Consider the following 20,090-nt stretch of genomic DNA (forward strand, 5'->3'; position numbering starts at 1 on the left):
ATATATGTGTCAGGGGCCTCATATCAGCTAGTGTATGCTGCTTGGTTGGTGGCTCAGTATCTTTGACATCTCAGGGGTCCAGGTTAGTTGAGACTGCTGGTCCACCTACAGGGTCACCCTCCTCCTCAGTTTCTTCCAGCTTTTCCCTAATTCAACCACAGGGGTCACCAGCTTCTGTCCATTGGTTGGATGTAAATACCTACATCTGACTCTTTCAGCTGCTTGTTGGGTCTTTCCAAAGGCAGTCATGATAGGTCCCTTTTTGTGAGCACTCCATAGCCTCAGTAATAATGTCATGCCTTGGAGCCTCCCCTTGATCTGAATTCCAATTTGGGCCTGTCACTGGACCTCCTTTCCCTCAGGCTCTTCTTCATTTTTGTCCCTGTAGTTCTTTCAGACAGGAGCAATTCTGGGTCAGAGTTTTTAACTGTGGGATGGCAACCCCATCCCTCCACTTGATGCCCTGTCTTTTTACTAGAGGTGGGCTCTACAAGTTCTCTCTCCCCACAGTAGGACATTTAATCTAGGGTCGCCTCCACTGAGTCCTGAGAGTCTCTCACCTCCCAGGTCTCTAGTACATTCTAGGTCTCCCCACCTCCTACCTCCTGGGGTTGCCTGTTTCCACTCTTTCTGCTGGCCATCAGGGCTTCAGTCTTGCCCCCCAAACCTCCTTTCAAACATTCTTTTTTCTCTGTAAATACCCTTAATCTTACAGCATGTACCTTGCCAGGATTTTGTTGCCTGCCTGTTTTTTTTTTTTTTTTGTAAAAAATGGAGAAAAAGAAGCTCATTACATTAGCTACAGAAATGATAATTAGGAAAATGCATCCAAAACCTTAGAAACTTTCTTTATATTAAATGCTGTCTTCATAATTTGCCTTTTATTTCAAGTGCCTGCGAATGGCCAGGACACTTTGGAATTAAGCATATGATTCATACTGGGGTTTGTTACTTTTCTTTTTTTCTTTTTTTTAAGATTTATTTTATGCATGAGTACACTGTTGCTTTCTTTAGACACACCAGAAGAGGTTATCAGATCCCATTACAGATGGTTGTGAGCCACCATGTGGTTGCTGGGAATTGAACTTCGGACCTCTGGAAGAGCAGTCAGTGCTCTTAACTGCTGAGCCATCTCTCCAGTCTGGGTTTGTTACTTTCCATAATGGGTGGTTTTACTTGTTAACTACCTCTCATGTTATAGTCTAAGGTGGAGGGTAACAACCATTCTATATCACAACCAGGTGACAGTCTTTGCAAATGAGCTACACCTCCTATTTTTACAAGTACTTATCATTGCCACTGTTATATAAAACCAGCCATAAAAAATGTGTAAATGAATTAGCGTTTTGTGTTCCAATTAAATTTTATAAACACCAAATTAAAATTCCATATTTTTTGTTACAAAATATTTTACAATCATTTTTACAGCCCCCCCTCAAATAAACAGTGGGCCAGAATTTGGTCATGAGTTATTTACTAACCTGTTCCAGAATCTTTTTATTGTTGTTAGTTGTTTTCTAAGAAATAATTTTTTAAATTTATTTTTTACGTGTTCACTTTATATCTCATTCACTGCCCCCTCCCAGTCACCCCCTACCACAATCCTTCCCCCATGCTTCCTCCCTGTCCCCTCTGTGTGGATGGGGACCCTCTGAGTATCCTCCTAACCCTGGTACATCAAGTCTCTGTGAGGCTAGGCTCATCCTCTCCCACTGAGGCCAGACAGAGCAACCCAGCTAGAAGAACATATCCCACAGATAGGTAATAGCTTTTGGTATAGCCAAAAGGGTTGTTCAGGACCCACATGAAGACCAAGCTGAACATCTGCTACATATGTGTAGGGAGGCTTAGGTCCAGCCTGTGTATGTTCTTTAGTTGGTGGTTCAACCTCTGAGAGCCCCAAAGGTCCAGGTTAGTTGACTCTGTTGGTCTTCCAGTGGACTTAAAGTTTTTTATATTTGCAAAATATTGGCATGCCTGGTATGCACGAGGCTGTGTTCACCACCCCGTACCACAAAAAATCAATTTCCATAAAGAAAATGTACCTTTTTCCATGTAATTAAAACCATGATACACTGACATGACCAACTCAGTATGTACAGAACAAAATTCTGTACATTCCTAAGTTTCAGGTTAATGTGGACTGTCTTGAGCAACTGTCTCATTCAGTGAGCTGTTGCCTCATACATCTGCTCAACTAGAGAGATAATTTCCCCAGATAAGCAATCTTTACCAAAAAGATAAACAGAAAGGAATCTAGCTGCAGGCACAGAGCAGGATTCAATACAATGAGCATTCCAGAGTAATCAGTGAGAATCTCTCACTTTGGAGATATGTATCTGTCTGGGTCTGGTGTAGGAACCTGTAATCTAGTACGTAGACTCTCTAGGGGGAAAGGACGAGAAAAAGGCACAGTAAAACAATTTGTACCCATTCTTTGTCCCACAGGACCTTTGAGTAGAGACCTCTTACAAACACCCCCCAATAACTGAAAACATCTCACGGTTTAGGTTACCCACATGCCAAGAGAATGAAAAACTGAAAAAGCTCACAAACTTATTACCTCATTTAGTTCATATAGCAGCCCTGAGGTGACTTATTTTCATCTTACTCATAAGCATAAGGGTAGATATTAAATAGACTTATCATTTCTCAGTAACAGATGCCAGATGATAAACTAAATCTGAGATCATGTCACAAGTCTGGAAAGTACTCACTTAATTTTTTATAAGGTTATCATTAAAAATACTTTTAATTTTTAAAGATTTTATGCATAGCTGACTGAGACAGATCCAGATACTTATTACACCCAACCACTGGACTGAAGTCAGGGACACCTATGGAGTAATTAGGGGAAGGATTGAAGGAGCTGAAGGGGAGAACGATCTCATAGGAAGACCAGCAGTCTTAATTAACTCAGACCTGGAGGGTAGGGTGAGGGAGGAAGTCCCAGAGACTGAGTCACCAGGAAGGCAGCAAACACGCTGATTCAAGGCCTCAAGCACATATATAACAGAGGATTTCCTGGTCAGGCCTCAATGGGATCAGATGCCCCAATCCTGAGACTTTAGGCCCGAGGGAGGACAGATGAGGGGGCAGAGAAGGGGAGCACCCTCTCCAAGATGAGGGAATGGGGTGAGGAATTGTGTGGGGGGACCAGGAAGGGGGGCAATGGCTAGAATGCAAATAATTTAAAAAAAAGGATTTCATGCACAAGTGTTTGGCTGCATGTATGTCTGTGTACCACATGTGTGCCTGGTGCCCAAAGTTATCAGACAGCCCCAAACTAGAGTTATAGATGGTTGTGAGCCGCCCCGTGGGTGCTGGGGATTAAGCTGTGTCCTCTGGTAGAGCTAAGTCATCTCTTAAGCTACCAAATTCTTCGTTAAGTCATATGTTCAATTTTGAAAACAAATGTAAAGAAAATGCCTTTCAGTTATTCCAGTGACCAGCACTACTTACTCCACCCATGTGGCTGTTCATATTCTTATATATAGAAAAGAGTAAGTACAGAGCATGCCTTTTAATCTGCTTTATTAGGTATACAGTATGTAATGTGGAGCTTCCCATGCAACTGATTCTGCTAACAAAAGAATTATAGACTGAGTAAAAAAACACAAGTTTCAATTAGAAGCTGGTAACAGGAGGAGATCTACACAAAAGGAGCAATCTCGAAACTTGTACATCACAAAGCAGGGGTCCCCATATCACCTTCAGAGGAAACCTCAGGACTCAGGGCATAAGGCAAAACTCATCATGGTGGTCATGGTGAGGGGGGTCGGTGCTAACAGCACGCATGGTATAGCTCAGCTGCTTTTCCCGTAACTTCTCCATGAGCTGTCTCATATCCTCCCCAAACCTCTGTACATTCTCCTCTCTCATCCTTGCCTGGGGCTCCCCAACCCTATACATCAGGTCCCATCTGTAGTGAGCGATGGGCTGCCTAACCCGGAACCGCCTGCGACCTCCTCTAGGCACACAGTTTTTGCCAGCCTCAAAAGTCAGGGCCACAACTGGCTCCCTTTTGATAGTATCTTGCGGCTTTTCTTCCTTCTCCTCCTTTTTCTGGTGGTCATTTTCCATGTTGAGATCTTTTACTTCTTGATTTTTGGACTCCATTACTCCTAAGAAGCAAGAGAAGGAAAAGATTTCTTCGTGGATTGATCAGCAACGAGGACAAGAGTCTCTGCTTTGCACCTTTCAAAATTCACTTCCCCACCTGAAAGGCCCATAGCTCTCTAGAGGGCTCAAATCCGGCCCACCTCTCCCCAAAGCCCACCGTGTTTCCTGCAGATACATCTGATGCATCTGCGTCATCAAAATGGAAGAATAGGATGGGAGAGAAGAATCTGGTAAAGGGGGGCAAGAAGGGCTCTGACATACCCAGATTTGCGCACGTTCCCTTTCCCCCTCTCAGTCCCCAGAACCTACCTGGGCCTATCCTTGCCTTCTCCTCTTGCTAGAGATGCTCACCACCAGGTGTGCCGCGAAGCTTCTGCTCCTCGGACCTGCGATCAACCCAGAAGGATGGGTGAGTGGGTGGGAGGGAGGACCTGTGGCACTGTCCCGAGCGCCACCGCCCAGGCTCTTCCCGCCGCCTCGGCCGCCTCTGCCCCACCCCGCCGACCACCCCTGGGCCCCCCAGATGCAGGGATGCTGGGGTCTATGGGAACCTGTCGCGGGGTGCATGCTCCTACTCCCCGAGGGTCTCCGCCCGCGTCCCCCGCCCCCCTCCCCGTCCGGCCGCCGCGCCGCTGTGCACACGGGGACGGCCACCTGCAGCCTTGGCCTGCGCTGCGACGGCCTGGCTGGCGGCCGCGGGACCCCGACCAAGGGCTCCGCGGGTCCGGGCCGCTGTCCCTCTCACCTGCTCCGCTCTTCCTCCTCCTGCTGCTGCTTTCCGCGCCGCCCGGGCCCGCGCGCTCTGCGCCACCAGGAGCTGCGCCACCAGGAACAGGTGCCTCCGTTAGGGATGGCGGGCTGGAAGAGAGTGAGCCAGGGCAGGTCCGAGACCCAGCGAGGGGTGTGAGCCTGCGTGGGCTAGTCACGTGCCACTTGCGTCAGAAGCCAAAGCTCCGCCCCCGGCCCCCGCCCCGCTTCCCCCCCCCAGTGTCTTGCTGTGCAAAGTTCAGGTCCCTTCTTCACCTCTGGGTCCCTTTAAAGTCTTCCAGCCTGGGCCCTGTCTCTGAGCCTTGGGCATTTCATGGCCTGACAAAAAGAAGGGCCATGTGTGTGCTTTATGGACTGCTGGCCATCCCAGTTGTCTGGGGGATTGATTTTCCCCTCTCTCTTTTCTCCCAGGTTGTGCCTCCTTCCTTCTGCTGTCCGCTCAGCTTTTCATTTTTCCTTCCATAAAATATATGGGAAAAGTTAGTCAAGAAATGGGCTTATGCTCTCTTACACTCTTTCTCTCTCTTGATCTCTTGATCCCTTCCCCCTCCCCTTCCCCGGTCCCTTCCTCCTCTCTCCACGTGGTCATGGCCAGGCTCTACGTCTCTACTCTCTTCGTCTTTCTGCGTCTACTACCCTCTGAACTCCCCTCCCCATGCCCTGAATAAACTCTATTCTATACTATAAAAAAAGAAAAGAAATGGGCTTATACAGATTTTAAAAAGCTGCCTCCCTCAGTCCCTCTGTCCCTCCATCCCTCCCTCCCCTCCTCTCTTCTCAGTTCTTTCTTCCCTCCCTCGGAGACAATGTTTCTCTATGCAGTCCTGGCTGTTCAGGAACTCACTCTGTAGTCCAGGCTGGACTGGAATTCAGAGATCTGCCCGCCTCGGCCTCCTGAGTTGCTCGGACTAAAGGCGTGTGATTTAGTGATTTTACCTACTGCCTGTCTGATTTTTAAAATTTCTTAATGGATTCCCATAGTGTTCTTTTGGTGGTCACAAAAAGTATGTATCTTTTATATGCAATGATAATAAGGGGGAAGAAGAGGCTTTTGGTTTGAGAATGGGGTGAGCATGGGAGGAGTTGGAGAGAAGGAAGGGGCTTGGGAAGGGAAACGCGATGTAATTCTATTTGTGTTAAACTTTTTAAAAAGAAAAGGAATGGTGTCTCTTGTTTGTAAAGCCCAGCAGTGGGAGAACTGAGGCAGGAGGATTTCTAGTTTAACACTGGCCTAGGCTGAGGAGATCTTGTCTCATTAAAAAAATAGTCTTATTTGAAAAACAGGATTAAATTTGGGGGAAAAAACGCCAACCATCTGTCTCTCCTGCTAAGTCATTATATAAATATAGACTCCACAGGCAGCAGCTGCTGTTTTTGGACCTTGGAAAAGGATAGGGCAGCTGATGTTCCCCTTGTGAGGGGCCCCTAGACACGCAAGGCATCTTCATGAGGTGAGCCAGCATTTACTGTGCTATAAAACCTTGTCAGATCTTCAGAATGAAAAGAAACGAACAAATCTCTTTCAGAAATTTCTGCTTCAAATGGTTCATATGCATTTGCAAGTCAATGAGCCTGTATTGAAATAATCTTAAATTGTATACTGTAAATCTATTTCAGGACCAGCTTTGGTGGCTGAGAGGACAGGAGGAGTAGAGGACAGGGGGAAGGCAAGCCCCCAGAGACTTGGGAAGTCAGTGCAGGAAGGTTTCAGGTATATAATTAACAAAACAAAATACACTTTTATTTGATATGCTAGTCACGAGCAATTGGAAATTGAAACGCAGAAGTATTACTTATATACTTTATGAACTTTAAATGTGAGGTTTTTTTTTCCTTTCAAAAAAGACTAAGCAGTAGCCTTTCAAAAAAGGTTTCTCTGCATAGCCTGACTATCCTGGAACTCACTCAATAGACCAGACTGTTCTCGAACTCAGAGATCTGCCTGCCTCTGCCTCTTGAGTGCTGGGAATAAACACCACCTTCTCACTAAAGGTGAAATGTTTAGAAGTAAGCTATATATGAAAACTAAAACAATGATGAAAGCACTAAAGACATATAATAAAATGTACACATTTTAATTTTGCAGTGTTGAGGATGAAACCTGGGGCTTCCTGCACGGTAGGCAAACATCTTTTTTTTTTAATTTTTATTATTTATTTACTTTATGCATGTGAGTACACTGTCATTCTCTTCAGACACACCAAAAGAGGGCATCAGATCCCATTACAGATGGTTGTGAGCCACCATGTGGTTGCTAGGAATTGAACTCAGGACTTTTGGAAGAGCAGTCAGTGCTCTTAACCGCTGAACCATCTCTCTAGCTCAGTAGGCAAGCATCTTACTATTGACCTACATCCTCAACCCAATATAGTCATAGTTAAAGTATATAATTTAATATTTAACATACTTATCAACAGATAAATGACTATTAAGATAGAGACTGTTTTCCTCTGCCGGATAAGTTATGTTGTGAACCTTCACAGTCAGAAAGGCCACGGCTTTCCAGTCAGACAAAAATGGTCAGGTTTATATTGTATAGGTTACATTTGCTTATTCTGAAAATCATGGAACAAATCATGTTAAACACACTCCACTTTAGCTGATAGCCTTTGAGCTATCTTTTGAGATTCATCTGTCATTGTTTGCATCAGTAGCTTATTCTTTCCTTAGATTAGCAACACTAATTTTCAGAATAAAATCCTGCACTTACTATCCTACTCCCAGAAAATGTGGTCTTGCTTCTTGTTCTGATTCCGTAGGATGCATAGTGTTCACAAAGGGAACCTCTTGCTATCCAGGCTTGTACTTAGCTGAGTTACACCTGAATCTCATGAGGACCTGCACAATCTCCAAGTGCCCTTGGGCCTCTGCCATAGATAGCGGTATGAGCTAATATAGTCTGTTGGAGTAAATTTTTTGGCCTAATAGTATTCTTGTCATGATAAATTATTAAAGCATAAAAATTTCTTGGCTGCAGACAGTATTCTTGTTACTACTTAGCCTGTTGCAGCAGCGTACTCATTCCAACTGTTCTGCTTTACTCATTGGTGTGTGTGTGTGTGTGTGTGTGTGTGTGTGTGTATGTGTGTGTAAGTCAGAGAACAGCTTTTGGGAATCAGTTTTCTCGACCCACCTTGCTATCAAACCCATTAGGGTATCAAACTGAGGTCATCAGACTTAGCAGCAAGTTCCTTTTTACCCATTGATCTACCTCACTCAGCCTCAGTCTAGTTTCTTTTGAAAAATTGTCAGGTTGTCAGAAAGATATAATTTTGCACCTTCTTTTTATAGGACCATATAATGGCAATTTTCATAATTCTTATAAAAAGTATTTGATATAGTTACTTCAATTTACAGAAAACATACCTAAATATCTGGGAAGATTTGCGGATACTAATGTATTTCAGGGACTGGAAATACAGCTCGATTGGTAGAGTGCTTGCATGCTGTGTATAAAGCCCTGGGCTCAATCTCCAACACCATATAAAACTGATTGTACTTTGTGCATATCTAGAACTCCAGCACTCAGGAGATAGAAGCAGGAAGTATCAAGTGTTTAAGAATGTCTTTGGTGCCGGGCGGTGGTGGCGCACGCCTTTAATCCCAGCACTCGGGAGGCAGAGGCAGGCGGATTTCTGAGTTCGAGGCCAGCCTGGTCTACAGAGTGAGTTCCAGGACAGCCCGGGCTATACAGAGAAACCCTGTCTCGAAAAACCAAAAAAAAAAAAAAAAAAAAAGAATGTCTTTGGCTACATAGTGAGCTTGAGGCTATTATGGGTTACATGAGACCTTTTCTTTAAAAAAATAAACACCACATTTTAGTAATACAAATGCAAGAAAAATAGACTAGAATACACCCAAATGTAGATTAACTGGCTTATATAAATTATTACCTTTGATATAATTTTCTACAAAGCAACATAAAATAGACAATATAGGAGGATTTAATGAAGTATTATTAGGCAAGGAAATATAAGGCAAATTATCACCAGGGACAATTAGCAGCTGTGGCTAAAATGAGTGATCCCTGAACTCTGGCAAAGTTGATGATTTGGAATAATATAATAAAAACACATAATAATTTTAATATAATAAAAAGTTTTCTCCATTTGTATTTAATATTGACCAGGTGACTATCAGTGTGGATAAAGTAAATCTGATCACTAAATATATAATGAATAATTATATCACAGTTTAACTTATATAATTTTGATTTTTTTGAGACAGGCATTATGTATCCCAGATTGGCTTTGATCTCTCTACATAGCTGAGAATGACCATGAATTTTTTAATCTTCTGATCCTCCTTCCTCTAGTTCCTGAATACTGAGATTTCAAGTACGTGGCAGGTTTTATGTACAGCTAAGGAATAAACCCAGACCATTATGCATGCTAGGTAAGCATTTGACTTATTGAACTATATCTCTAGTATAATTTTGATTATTTCCTTAGTATGAATGTCTCATAATCTGTGTGTCTTAGTTAGGGTTTTACTACTGTGAACAGACAGCATGACCAAGGCAACTCTTATAAAAAAAATAACATTTAATTAGGGCTAGCTTACAGGTTCAGAGATTCAGTCCATTATCATCAAGGCAAGATAATGGCAGCATCCAGGCAGGCATGGTGCAGGAGGAACTGAGAGTTCTATATCTTCATCTGAAGGCTGCTAGCAGAATACTGACTTCCAGGCAGCTAGGTTGAGGGTCTTAAAGCCCACAGTGATACTTCTATTCCAATAGGGCCACACCTTCTAATAGTGCCACTCCCTGGGCTGAGCATATAGAAACCATCACAGTATGTATGACTTCAATGATGGATGAATATGTTAGCACACTTCTATACAAGAATGTTGATGAATTTTGACAGCATGACCTGGAAATAAGTCGGGAAAATCCTCAATGTCCACTTTGCTTGGTAGTGTATACCTGTAATCACAGTATGTGGGAGACATAAGAAGAAGAGTCAGTATTTTAAGGAAGCTACACAGGAAGTTTGAGGTCAGCTTTGGCTACATACGATCCTGTCTCCAACAAATCAAAAGTCCTTGGGGGAATGCAAAGGAGAATTCCTGGGTTTGTGTCATAAAGTACTTACACAAAAGCTCTTTCAGACAAAAACCAATAAACAACCCTAAAGATGGAGTGAGGGGACCTCTACCTATGTTATAAGGTTCTATGGCTTAGCTTCCTTTGACAGGTCTCTTCCATACATCTCATCCTAAATTTAGGTCCTGCCTACCCTTTTTGATGCTGGTCCACGTATTTCCTAAAATATTTTCTATCTGGCCAGCCTAATCATTGTCTTCTCCTACTACCTACTGATCAAAACATCCCACTCCTCCTTTCAACCTTTCTCTAAACCACCATCTAGAGAGAATATGTTCTCATCTGTGTAGAACTTGCCTTTAAGAATGTAGTGCTAGCCTAAAGAAGTGTTCAGCATCCCTAGTCATCAGGGAAATGCAAATGAAAACAACACTGAGATTCCACCTCACACCAGTCAGAATGGCTAAGATCAAAAACACAGGTGACAGTACATGTTGGCGAGGATGTGGAGAAAGAGGAACACTCCTCCACTGTTGGTGGGATTGTAAACTGGTACAACCACTATGGAAGGCAGTCTGGCGGTATCTCAGAAAATTGAACATAGCGTTACCTAGGGACCCAGCTATACCACTCCTGGGCATATACCCAAAAGAAGTTTCAACATACAACAGGGACACATGCTCCACCATGTTCATAGCAGCCTTATTTATAATAGCCAGAAGTTGGAAAGAACCCAGATGCCCTTCAACAGAAGAATGGATGCAGAAAATGTTGTACATTTATACAATGGAGTACTACTCAGCTATTAAAAACAATGAGTTCACGAAATTCCTAGGCAAATGGATGGAGCTGGAAAATATCATCTTGAGTGAGATGACCCAATCTCAAAAGAACATACATGGTATGCACTCACTGATAAGTGGATATTAGCCCAAAAGCTCACAATTTCTAAGAATCTTCATATAGACCACATAAAACTCACATAGAAGAAGGAAGACCAAAGTATGAATGCGTTGGTCCTTTTTAGAAGGAGCATCAAAAGTTTCAACCAGAACTCCCAAAGTCTAAATCACCAACCAGAGAGCACAAAGGGAGGGACTCACGCGCCTGTATAGGGAATTGAGGGTGACCTTGTTAGACTCCAGTGAAAGTGGAGGGCCAAGGTCCCCAAAAGTTTGGATCCCCTACTGTGTTGGAATTCGAGAGCAGGGAGATGGGACTGGGAGGATGTTTGGAGCACACCATCACAAAAATTAGGAGGAAGGGGTAGGGGATAAGGGATTTGGGGGGAGAATGAGAAAGGAGACAACATTGAAAGGTAAATACGTATAATACCCAATAAAAACCCCACACAGATAAAGGATTTAAAAAAAAGGGAGTCTATTTATTTTAAATTAATTTCAAAAGTTTCTAGGAGATGCAAATTGGCTAAGATACTATTTTAAGCTCTCCACAAAAGAATTTAAATCTCTGTTCAATATTCTCAAGAGAGAGGTAAACCCTAACTTCCTCAACAGTTAATTGACAAAAGAGAGGTAATCTCACAAAAAGTAGAAAAAGCTATTTCTAATCGATATATCATATAGTCTGATTAATTGTCAGTCGAGCTATAAAAGTCCTTTGACAAAAGATTATTAATATAGATTTATATATCCTTAAATAAGGCCTTCATGACTCTCTGAGTGTGGAAGGAGCAACTGTTGGCGCTTCTGCCCTGATTTTACAAGAACTCTGAAAAATTGGCTTTAAAAACAAAAGAGGGGGAACGGTACCCCCTCAGAAGGAGTCCCCCTGAAATACTCTCCATCATGCCTTGTTCACTTTTCTCTCTCTAAAGCTGAAAGCTCATGGCAAATCTCTTGCTGACCATGTTGGTGACCTCGGGCACCACCAAGACCAACAAAACTTTGCCACAGATATGGGGAAGGACCCTCATACCCATAAAGGGAATGCCCCAGTCCCACTTCCCTTATGGAGCCGAGGACTGATATGCCTGCCCAATACCACAGAAGGCACAGCTATCCGGCTACCACAAATATTAATGAAAAAAATAGATACCCTCACAAAGCCAGGCCCAATCATAAATACGATGAATAACAATTTACATCCAGGGAAGAGAAATCTCCCTGAGAATCCCCCTCTTTTTTCTTTCCAGGTAAAATTGAATCACCCGTGATGCCTGCTATTAGAAGTTCTAACCCAGATGGACCAGAAGCCAGGAGCCTCGCCCTTACCCTCACCCCCTACCTTTTCCCACCTGCACAAGGTCCCCTGAAGCTGGGCAACTGCAAGATCCTGCTTGGCAACTACAGATAGACTCAAAGCAGTGTACCATATCATCTGAAGAATAGCAGGGAGACCATAACTCAAGCAGTGTACCATATCTTCTGAAGAATAGCAGGTTGCAGTCCTCCTCGCCCCCACGAATAACCAGGACCCGCCGGTCGGGTCAAGTGGCACCCAGACGTGGGGCTCGAGGCACGGACCCATCCGGACGGACCCTCATTGAGAGGATGTGCGCACGACATCAAGATTGAGCAAGACAGAGATCATCGCCCGTGACCTGTCGTCCACGGAACCAGGTTGATGCTGCCATCAAGAAGGCAGTTGAAGTTCATTACCATCAGCTGAAAATTGCAGAGGATCCAGAAGTGACTCCGCAGGAGACTGACACAGCTGTCAGCTCCCCTGCCTCCCCCTACGGTCGACCCCTAGACTTCCACGCCCTCCAGAAGGGTTCCTGGTATGCCTGGCTTTGCCCTCATTTCTCTCGCTAGAGAGCTTGGCCTCTTGATCACCACAACAAAAATTGGCTTTTTCCTAAACCAAGGCCACCCTTGATATGGCCGCTAACATTGGGGAGCCTTCCTTTATGACAATATTACACCCCAAACTGACAAATGGTTGGTAACTTGAATATTTACAAGAGACTAGGATGGCTGTGAGTTAGTCCAATGACGGGATTATTGTAGGTCCACTTCCCAGGGGCCCACCCAATGCAGCCGAAAAGGAGTGCGTGGTGCTGGGAGTGGGTGCAGCCTACGTGGCCTAAGACAGGGCTCTCACCCTCCTTTCACCCACATCAGAGTCCCTTGACATTGCCCATCGTCGACAGCCTAAAGCCTTCGACCATCGATGTGACTTGTCTCACATCAGTGTTTTGGGGTTGTGAACTTGTCTAAGACCCCCCATAATTAGACATCCAAATTCAAAACTCACATAGTTGGGATTGAACATAAGACGCCTTCTCTAACTAAACAGAGAAGGGGGAGATGCCAGAAGCCAGGACCCTCGCCCTTATCCTTACTCCCTACCTTTTCCCACCTGCACAATGTCCTCTGAAGCTTGGCAACTGCAAGATCCTGCTTAGCAACTGCAGATAGACTCAAAGCAGAGTACCATGTCTTCTTAAGAATAGCAGGGAGACCATAACTCAAGCAGTGTACCATATCTTCTGAAGAACTGCAGGTAGATCATAATTCAAGGCAGTGTACCATATAGACCATGACATGTTTCAAGGCACAGGCCAAGAAGATTTTGTACTTTTCCACCACCTGGACCCTCTTACCCCCTCCCCTTGTAAAACATGCTATAAAAAAGCATTTCATGTTCAAAAAAAAAAGAAATTAAAAAAAAATGTAGTGCTAGGCATCAGGAAAAGTCAAAGAATAACTGTTAACTTATCGTGCATAAAAGGATGGCAGTTGTATGTGGAACTTAGAAGAGAATGTTGCGGCAGATTGGGACCAACCTCATTTTAAATCCTGAGCGGACTCTTATCCATAGCACTAACCAGAGAAGTGACCTTGCATATCTTACATAGATATCTCTGGAGGTGAAAGAGAGAAAATAGAAGAAAGAGCACTAGAGAATCATCTGCCCTAACAGTTCACATGTAAGATAAGGACACAAACTGGGAAAGTGCCAGATGCAGCTGTCAAAAGTGAATACAAGGCATACTGATTATGGAAGGCAGGAGAATTAGACAAGGAACAGGCAGGGTGACTACAAAAAGTAACAAGACACACTGGGTTAATTAATGATAATAGTACAAGACCTCATTTAAAGATGAATGTCAGCATTGACAAAGAGTTAAATGTTAAACGCATTCTTATAAACACAGAATAGCATCATCTAGACAAGGGCAAAATAGTTGTTATAGGCGCGGTTTAAGGTCTTGTAGCCAAATGTCTATGTTTGTCTTGATTTCAAAAGTGCATTGCATATGTGTATCTATATGTGTATGTGCATACATGTATATACTTATTGACATATATTAAAATTCCATATATACATAAATATAGGTACACAGGTATGTATATATTCATTCAATATTTCATTCCTATTTTCCCTCAGTCCACAGATAATACCTACCTAAGATGAAAGTGCAAGAGAGCTAAGATGACCAAGAAGATTCTATCTAGCCTAAAGTATTCCCAGGGCTTTTTACAACCATAAATCTCCTCCTGTGTGGTTGTGACTGAAAAGGAGCATGAATTTCTTGGGTAATATAAATTTTTCACATAATAAGAAGGATTTCATGTAGGCATGCATTTGTTATTACTCATTTGAAATGTCTTTTTCATGTGTATAATTCCTTGTAATGTAAATAACAGTTCTGCCAGTAAAGAAGTAATAAAAACAAACATGCACCCTCATAAAATCACATCAATTTTAGTATTACCCCAGAGTGTCACACTTCTTTGCAATCAGTACTCCAAATGCCCTTCATTCCAGGAGGTCAGTGTTCCAACTCCTGTCACTACAGGCAGAGCTTTCAGAAGAAGAACACCATGTAAGTGGAATTATATTGCATGTGCTCTTTTGTGTCTAGCTTCATTGTAATGGCTGTCTTCATCAGTAGTTTGTACTGGTTTATTGATTTGCCGTATATGTTTAGTTATCTGTGATAGTCAACATTTTCAGTTTTACATGATCTAGAATCACCTAGGCACCAAGCTTTTAGGCATGCTTGTGAAAGCTTATCTAGATTAGATTGATTAAGGTGGAAAGACCCATCTTACCTATGGATAGTACAACTCCATGTGGTTGAGTCCTGTACTCTATAAGGAGAAAGTTAAGTAACTGACAGCATTTGTCTCTTTGTCTGGTCATTGTGAATGCAAGGCATCTAGCTGCCCAAAGCTTCTGTTTCCATGACAGACTGTACCCTTAAACTACCAGCTAAAACAACTCCCTCTCAGCTGGACATGATGGTACATGCCTTTCAAGCTCAGCATGGTTTACATAGTGAGTTCTAGGACAGTAAGGGCTGTATAGAGAGACCCTGTCTTAAAAAGAAAAGAAATGAAACCTTTCACATTAAGTTGCCTTTGTCCCATAAGCCAAGTAAATAATATGTTATCTATTTCTGGATTACAAATTATATGGCATATGTATACATAGTGATGAAGAACAACACACCCTTTTCCTGTCAATTTCTGAGGACCTTCGAACAGTTTAGGTTGGATGGTTTCACTTTAACATCTCTTACAAGACTGAAATGAAGGTGCTGATAATGCCAGTGTCATATTAGCATTCAATTATAAGAAGATCCACTTCTTAAATTACAAATGTGTTAGTAGTTTTTAGTGAGCTGTTGGACTCAGAGCCTCGTTTCTTCTCTGGCTGGTCACTAGCTGATTTCTCTTTTAAAGCTAGTCATTCCTTACAAATGGGTGCAACAAAGCTCTACTTTTCAAAAGATCTCTTCTTCTGCCCACTTAACTTTTTTTCTGGAATCATTTACATCAAGCTTACTAGTAGTGATTACATTAAAAATGAGCTACGGAGTTCCTAATAAACAAGACCGAAGAACTTTTCGTAGTCACCCCCCACCCATCCATTGCTTATTTTCATGTAAACAAATCCATCTATATAAGTAATAGAATCCTTAGCAGGAAATGATTGTTTTGATGGGTGGTGAATTTTGTGACTAGCTGAATAAAGTCTAGGAAAACCTAGGTGGGACAGGAATGTTTGAGAGAAACAAACAAACCAAAAAATGTTCTTACTGAGATAAAGATTTTTAAAAGTAATATATTCAGGGACAATCTTCAAGGGAATAAAAAAAATATGGCAAGGCACAATCTGTGAAAATGTGTAATCAAAGTAGTAGATATTTGTGATTGACTTCTGAGATCTGCATATCTGAGACAAAGTGCTGTAGGATTATAGTCTTAGTTATCCATGTGACAGAAGGACTTCACCTACTCTGAAGTCTCTGTGAAAGGGCATGCTCCAACTGCTCTGTACATTTTGAGCTTCTAAAAATGTGTCCGACTGAAAGGTATATATTTATATTCTGACTTCATTAGCTGGAACAGGTGCTTGGGTCTTTTTATCTTCCTATTTTTAATCTTTTTTCCAAATATGCATATCTTTACCATATTTCAAATTATGAGACTTGTGTTTAAGGAAAATTGAAAAATAGGAAGATATCTGAAAAATAGTAAAAATATGTAAACCCAATTATGACCTCATTACCTAGTTTATATTGTATCCTCCAATTTGGCTTCAAAAATTAGACTATAAGGAAAATGATATTTATGCTGGATGGAAGGGTGAGTAGAGGTAAGACTGCTTCTTTTCTGTTCTCTCAACCAAGACGAGGACGAGTAATCCTTTCTCTCAACACAACCCTTAAAAAAGGAATGATGGTTAATATAACCATGGAAGATGCAGCCCCTCCCTGGTAATCAGAGAAAGGCACATTCCAACCATAAGGAGAAGGGGCCACTTTTGACCTCTGAAATTAGCAAAGGCAAAAATGAGTGACAGGGCCTGGTGTGGTGGGGGTGGGAGGTTAGTAGACAGGTCTACTTCTGCAGTAGTGCTGATGGGAGGGGAAACTAGGGACCAGAGTTGGAAGATGACATAATCCTCACGTGATTAAAAGCTGACGTGAGCCCAAGTCATTATATATCCAGGTTTCTTTCTCCTCTGTGTACGAGATCTTTACTGCCCTGAATACTCGTGGCCAACGGGAAGAGAAGGTAAATTCCTTAAATCCCAGCAGACTGGTATACAGAAACCACCAGGAACCCTTGGATTGATAGTGGCTGAACGAGAAGAGAATCCATCTAGACTTGTTTCCCTATATCTCTAATTGGGAGATAGATAATTGCATATGTTTTAATTTTTAATTACATTTGTCTATTTGCATGCATGTTTGTGAGTGCATGTTTCACTACATATACATGGAGGTCAGATAAAATATGTAGAAGTTGGTTCTCTCCTTCTACCATGTGGATCCCAGAGACTGAACTAAGATTTTCAGACTAAGCAGCAAGTGCCTTTACGCACTCAGGCAGCTTGCTGTTCCAATAATTGCCTATTTGGCAAAAAAGCAGAAAGCATGGGAAAGGGTTGAGAAACATCTAGCAATCTAGTGATAGGGTTTCTCTTGTTCTGCAAAACTTTGCCTTTTCTTTGTTTTCCCCAATGCATTGGAGAGCATGGTAGCCCTGAAATGAGTTAATGTATGGGGAAAGGCTGAAATTGTGGGACAGAGACAAGAAATACTGAGATATTTTAAAAATGGTTCACCTCATTCAATGCTAACCTGCAATGGTGGGGTCAAAATGGGGGATCGGAGATGCTGAGTCTTACAAAGGCCAAGTCTGAGAGTGAGGGTGGGCAAACAGGCACACAATTCTAGACTAAAGGATAGCTATTGGAAAGGAACCAGGCAGTAGAATACTTCGAACTATCATATTGAGGAGAATCCCAGATTCTGGATAATAATAACATGTGTTTGATCGCCATACTTTCTTCCCTGATCCCTTGTTTCTGTTTGTAGGTCCAGGAATCTGTGTTCACAGATACCTCCTGACAGGAAAACAAGCGAGAAACTATCCTGTGTTTGTACAGGTTAGTGTGTGGGAGTTTCTTAGACTGGGGTTCTGAGGGTGGGAGTTAAGAAGGGATAATGCTGGGTAAAATTTGCAGCTTTGCTGGCTCAGAGGGACCATTCAGCTAATTTCCTTGCAAAAGAATGGGATGAGATTGAGGAGTGGGGAAGAAAAAAAAAAGGAGATTTGTCGGTAAGCTAAAGAAGCTGAGATATTTTCAGTTTCTGAAGGCTGGAACTGTGGGTCTGTCAGGTATGGGGAAGTGGATTCCAAGAGAAAGGGATTCAAAGTAGGAAGGTAATTTGCCTCTGCATTCTCTCCCTGGACTTAAGCAGGAAAGGACAAAATCATGCAAAAGTCCTGCAATGAAAAAGAAGGAAAGCCCAAGTGCAGTGAGCCAAAGAGGGAGGATGAACACCCCTATGGAGCGTTTGAAGGCCAGCGACTGGAAGGGAATTTCAGACAGAGGCTGCTTCAGTCTCTTGAAGAATTTAAAGAAGACATAGACTATAGGCATTTTAAAGGTGAAGAAATGACAGGAGAGGAAGAAGAGATGGAAAGGTGTTTGGAAGAAATAAGAAGTCTGAGAAAAAAATTTAGGGCTCTGCATTCTAACCGTACCTCTTCTCGGGACCATCCCTTTTAATGCAGTGGCCTCAGAAATTATTTTCTGTTATTAATAGTCCCATTGCTTTCTGTTTTCACTTGGTTTTATAAATATTTAATACTTCAGTTTTGGTTACAGCCATAAAACCTCATGTATAAACCTCATACTGTCCACATCCCACTTTTCAATTTCACCCCACCAACTTAATAAGAAGTTTTGTCCGTGTATATGAAAGGACAATCATCTGGTAGTTTATTGTAAACCCAAAACTGAAGCTGAAGACCATTGTGCATGCCTTATGTGTTCACTTATGAATGATACCATACCAAAGAGGTTAATCTATGTGATCTGGATTCTCTTTCTTTCCACAAAATGAATATATTCATATCTGTATTTGTTTTATTAATTTTGTATCACAAAATGGAAAACAATTAGACTTACATGAAAGAGGCTTATAAATCACTTTTGGAAAGCAGTGAAACAGTAAACTTTTAATAACAGAAGTATAAGAAAGGCATGTCAACTGCAAATTGCCTTTGGATTTCTTAGCCAGAGGAATAAACTGAGCATTATAAAATACATATGTTTAAGACTTGATCATTTCATGGGGAAACTATTCACTTCACAGAGATTTGATATAGAACTGCTGTGGGACAGTAACTCTGCACTATGTTGGTGAGACCTCATTTGTGCATGTGCATATAGAAACCCAGCTTGTATTGAGCCATCCCTTTGAGGGAGGACACTGCCAGAAGGCAGAGGTGGGGCCTTCCATGCCAGTCCTCAGCTTTTGAATCCCACCTTTGTTTACAGCATATCCTGCCGTGGTTTTTTGCTCTCTGATAGCCACACAGCTACTGATGCACCTGCATGGGGTGGCTTATGTTTCAAAATTTCACTGAGTTTCCAATGAATTGATCTCTCAGTGTCTTCTTAAACCTCTGCTTTCTAGTGATATTTAAAACAGGTGGTGCTTCTGGAACACTTCCAGTTCAACACTGTCCTGGGACATATACTTTTTCCTAGATACATATTAAGAAATAGAATTCTTGAGTCATAGGTTAATTTGGTTTAATTATTACAGGGATTTCTAATCTACTTTTCAAATATGACCATTAACAATGCATAGGGTTTTTTAATTTCACTACATCATTGAAAATGTGTGCACACTCGTGCAGGCTTGAAGCTGGTGGATGTCTGCCTTTTTCTCATCCTGCTTGACTTACTTAAGCAGGGTCTCGGAGCAAACCCTACTCACCAATTGCAGGTGTTCTAGCCAGCCTGCCTTAAGGATTCTGTGTCTAAGTCCCAAGTGCTAAGATTACAGGCAGCTGCCACATCTGCCAGGTTTTTAAGCGGACTCTGAGGATCCCAACTATGGTAAGCATGTTTATCCACTGAGCCATCTCCCTAGATCAACGTGTTTTGTTGCCTGAATGTTCTTAGTGTAGTCACCCCTAGTAGAGATGAAGTCGGGTCTCTGTGTACTTTACTTCTGGCTTCCCTTTTTTCACCACTCCCAACTTTCATTGTATTTCTTAATTAATGAAAATACGTGAATGTGGCAGCCTACTATTTTAAGTTAGCAGCTGGAAATTTAATGCTATAAAACACAAAATCTTTTCTTAGGGCAATAATGGACACATTTAACTTTCCCCAATCTGAGAACAACTGAACATTTTATTGCCTATTA

The 20,090-nt window shown here is 42.2% G+C and overlaps 2 protein-coding genes across 2 annotated transcripts; one reads left to right on the top strand and one right to left on the bottom strand.

Annotated features, from left to right (window-relative positions):
• Positions 1 to 3,517: 3,517 nt before the first annotated feature.
• LOC114629018 (protein BEX1) lies at positions 3,518 to 5,048 on the bottom strand. The gene is made up of 3 exons (XM_028777002.1): positions 4,868 to 5,048; positions 4,432 to 4,508; positions 3,518 to 4,124 (listed from the first exon to the last, which is right to left on the bottom strand). Exon 3 carries the CDS (start codon positions 4,117 to 4,119, stop codon positions 3,733 to 3,735), a length of 387 nt encoding a protein of 128 aa, XP_028632835.1. The 5' UTR covers positions 4,120 to 4,124; positions 4,432 to 4,508; positions 4,868 to 5,048; the 3' UTR covers positions 3,518 to 3,732.
• An 11,835-nt stretch (positions 5,049 to 16,883) lies between these two features.
• Positions 16,884 to 18,975, top strand: Tceal7 (transcription elongation factor A like 7). Its single transcript, XM_028776985.1, has 3 exons — positions 16,884 to 16,932; positions 17,739 to 17,809; positions 18,126 to 18,975. Exon 3 carries the CDS (start codon positions 18,140 to 18,142, stop codon positions 18,434 to 18,436), a length of 297 nt encoding a protein of 98 aa, XP_028632818.1. The 5' UTR covers positions 16,884 to 16,932; positions 17,739 to 17,809; positions 18,126 to 18,139; the 3' UTR covers positions 18,437 to 18,975.
• The last annotated feature ends 1,115 nt before the right edge of the window (positions 18,976 to 20,090 follow it).

The sequence above is a fragment of the Grammomys surdaster genome, unplaced genomic scaffold (assembly GCF_004785775.1).
Source record: "Grammomys surdaster isolate TR1022 unplaced genomic scaffold, NIH_TR_1.0 276, whole genome shotgun sequence".
Taxonomy (NCBI): Eukaryota; Metazoa; Chordata; class Mammalia; order Rodentia; family Muridae; genus Grammomys; species Grammomys surdaster.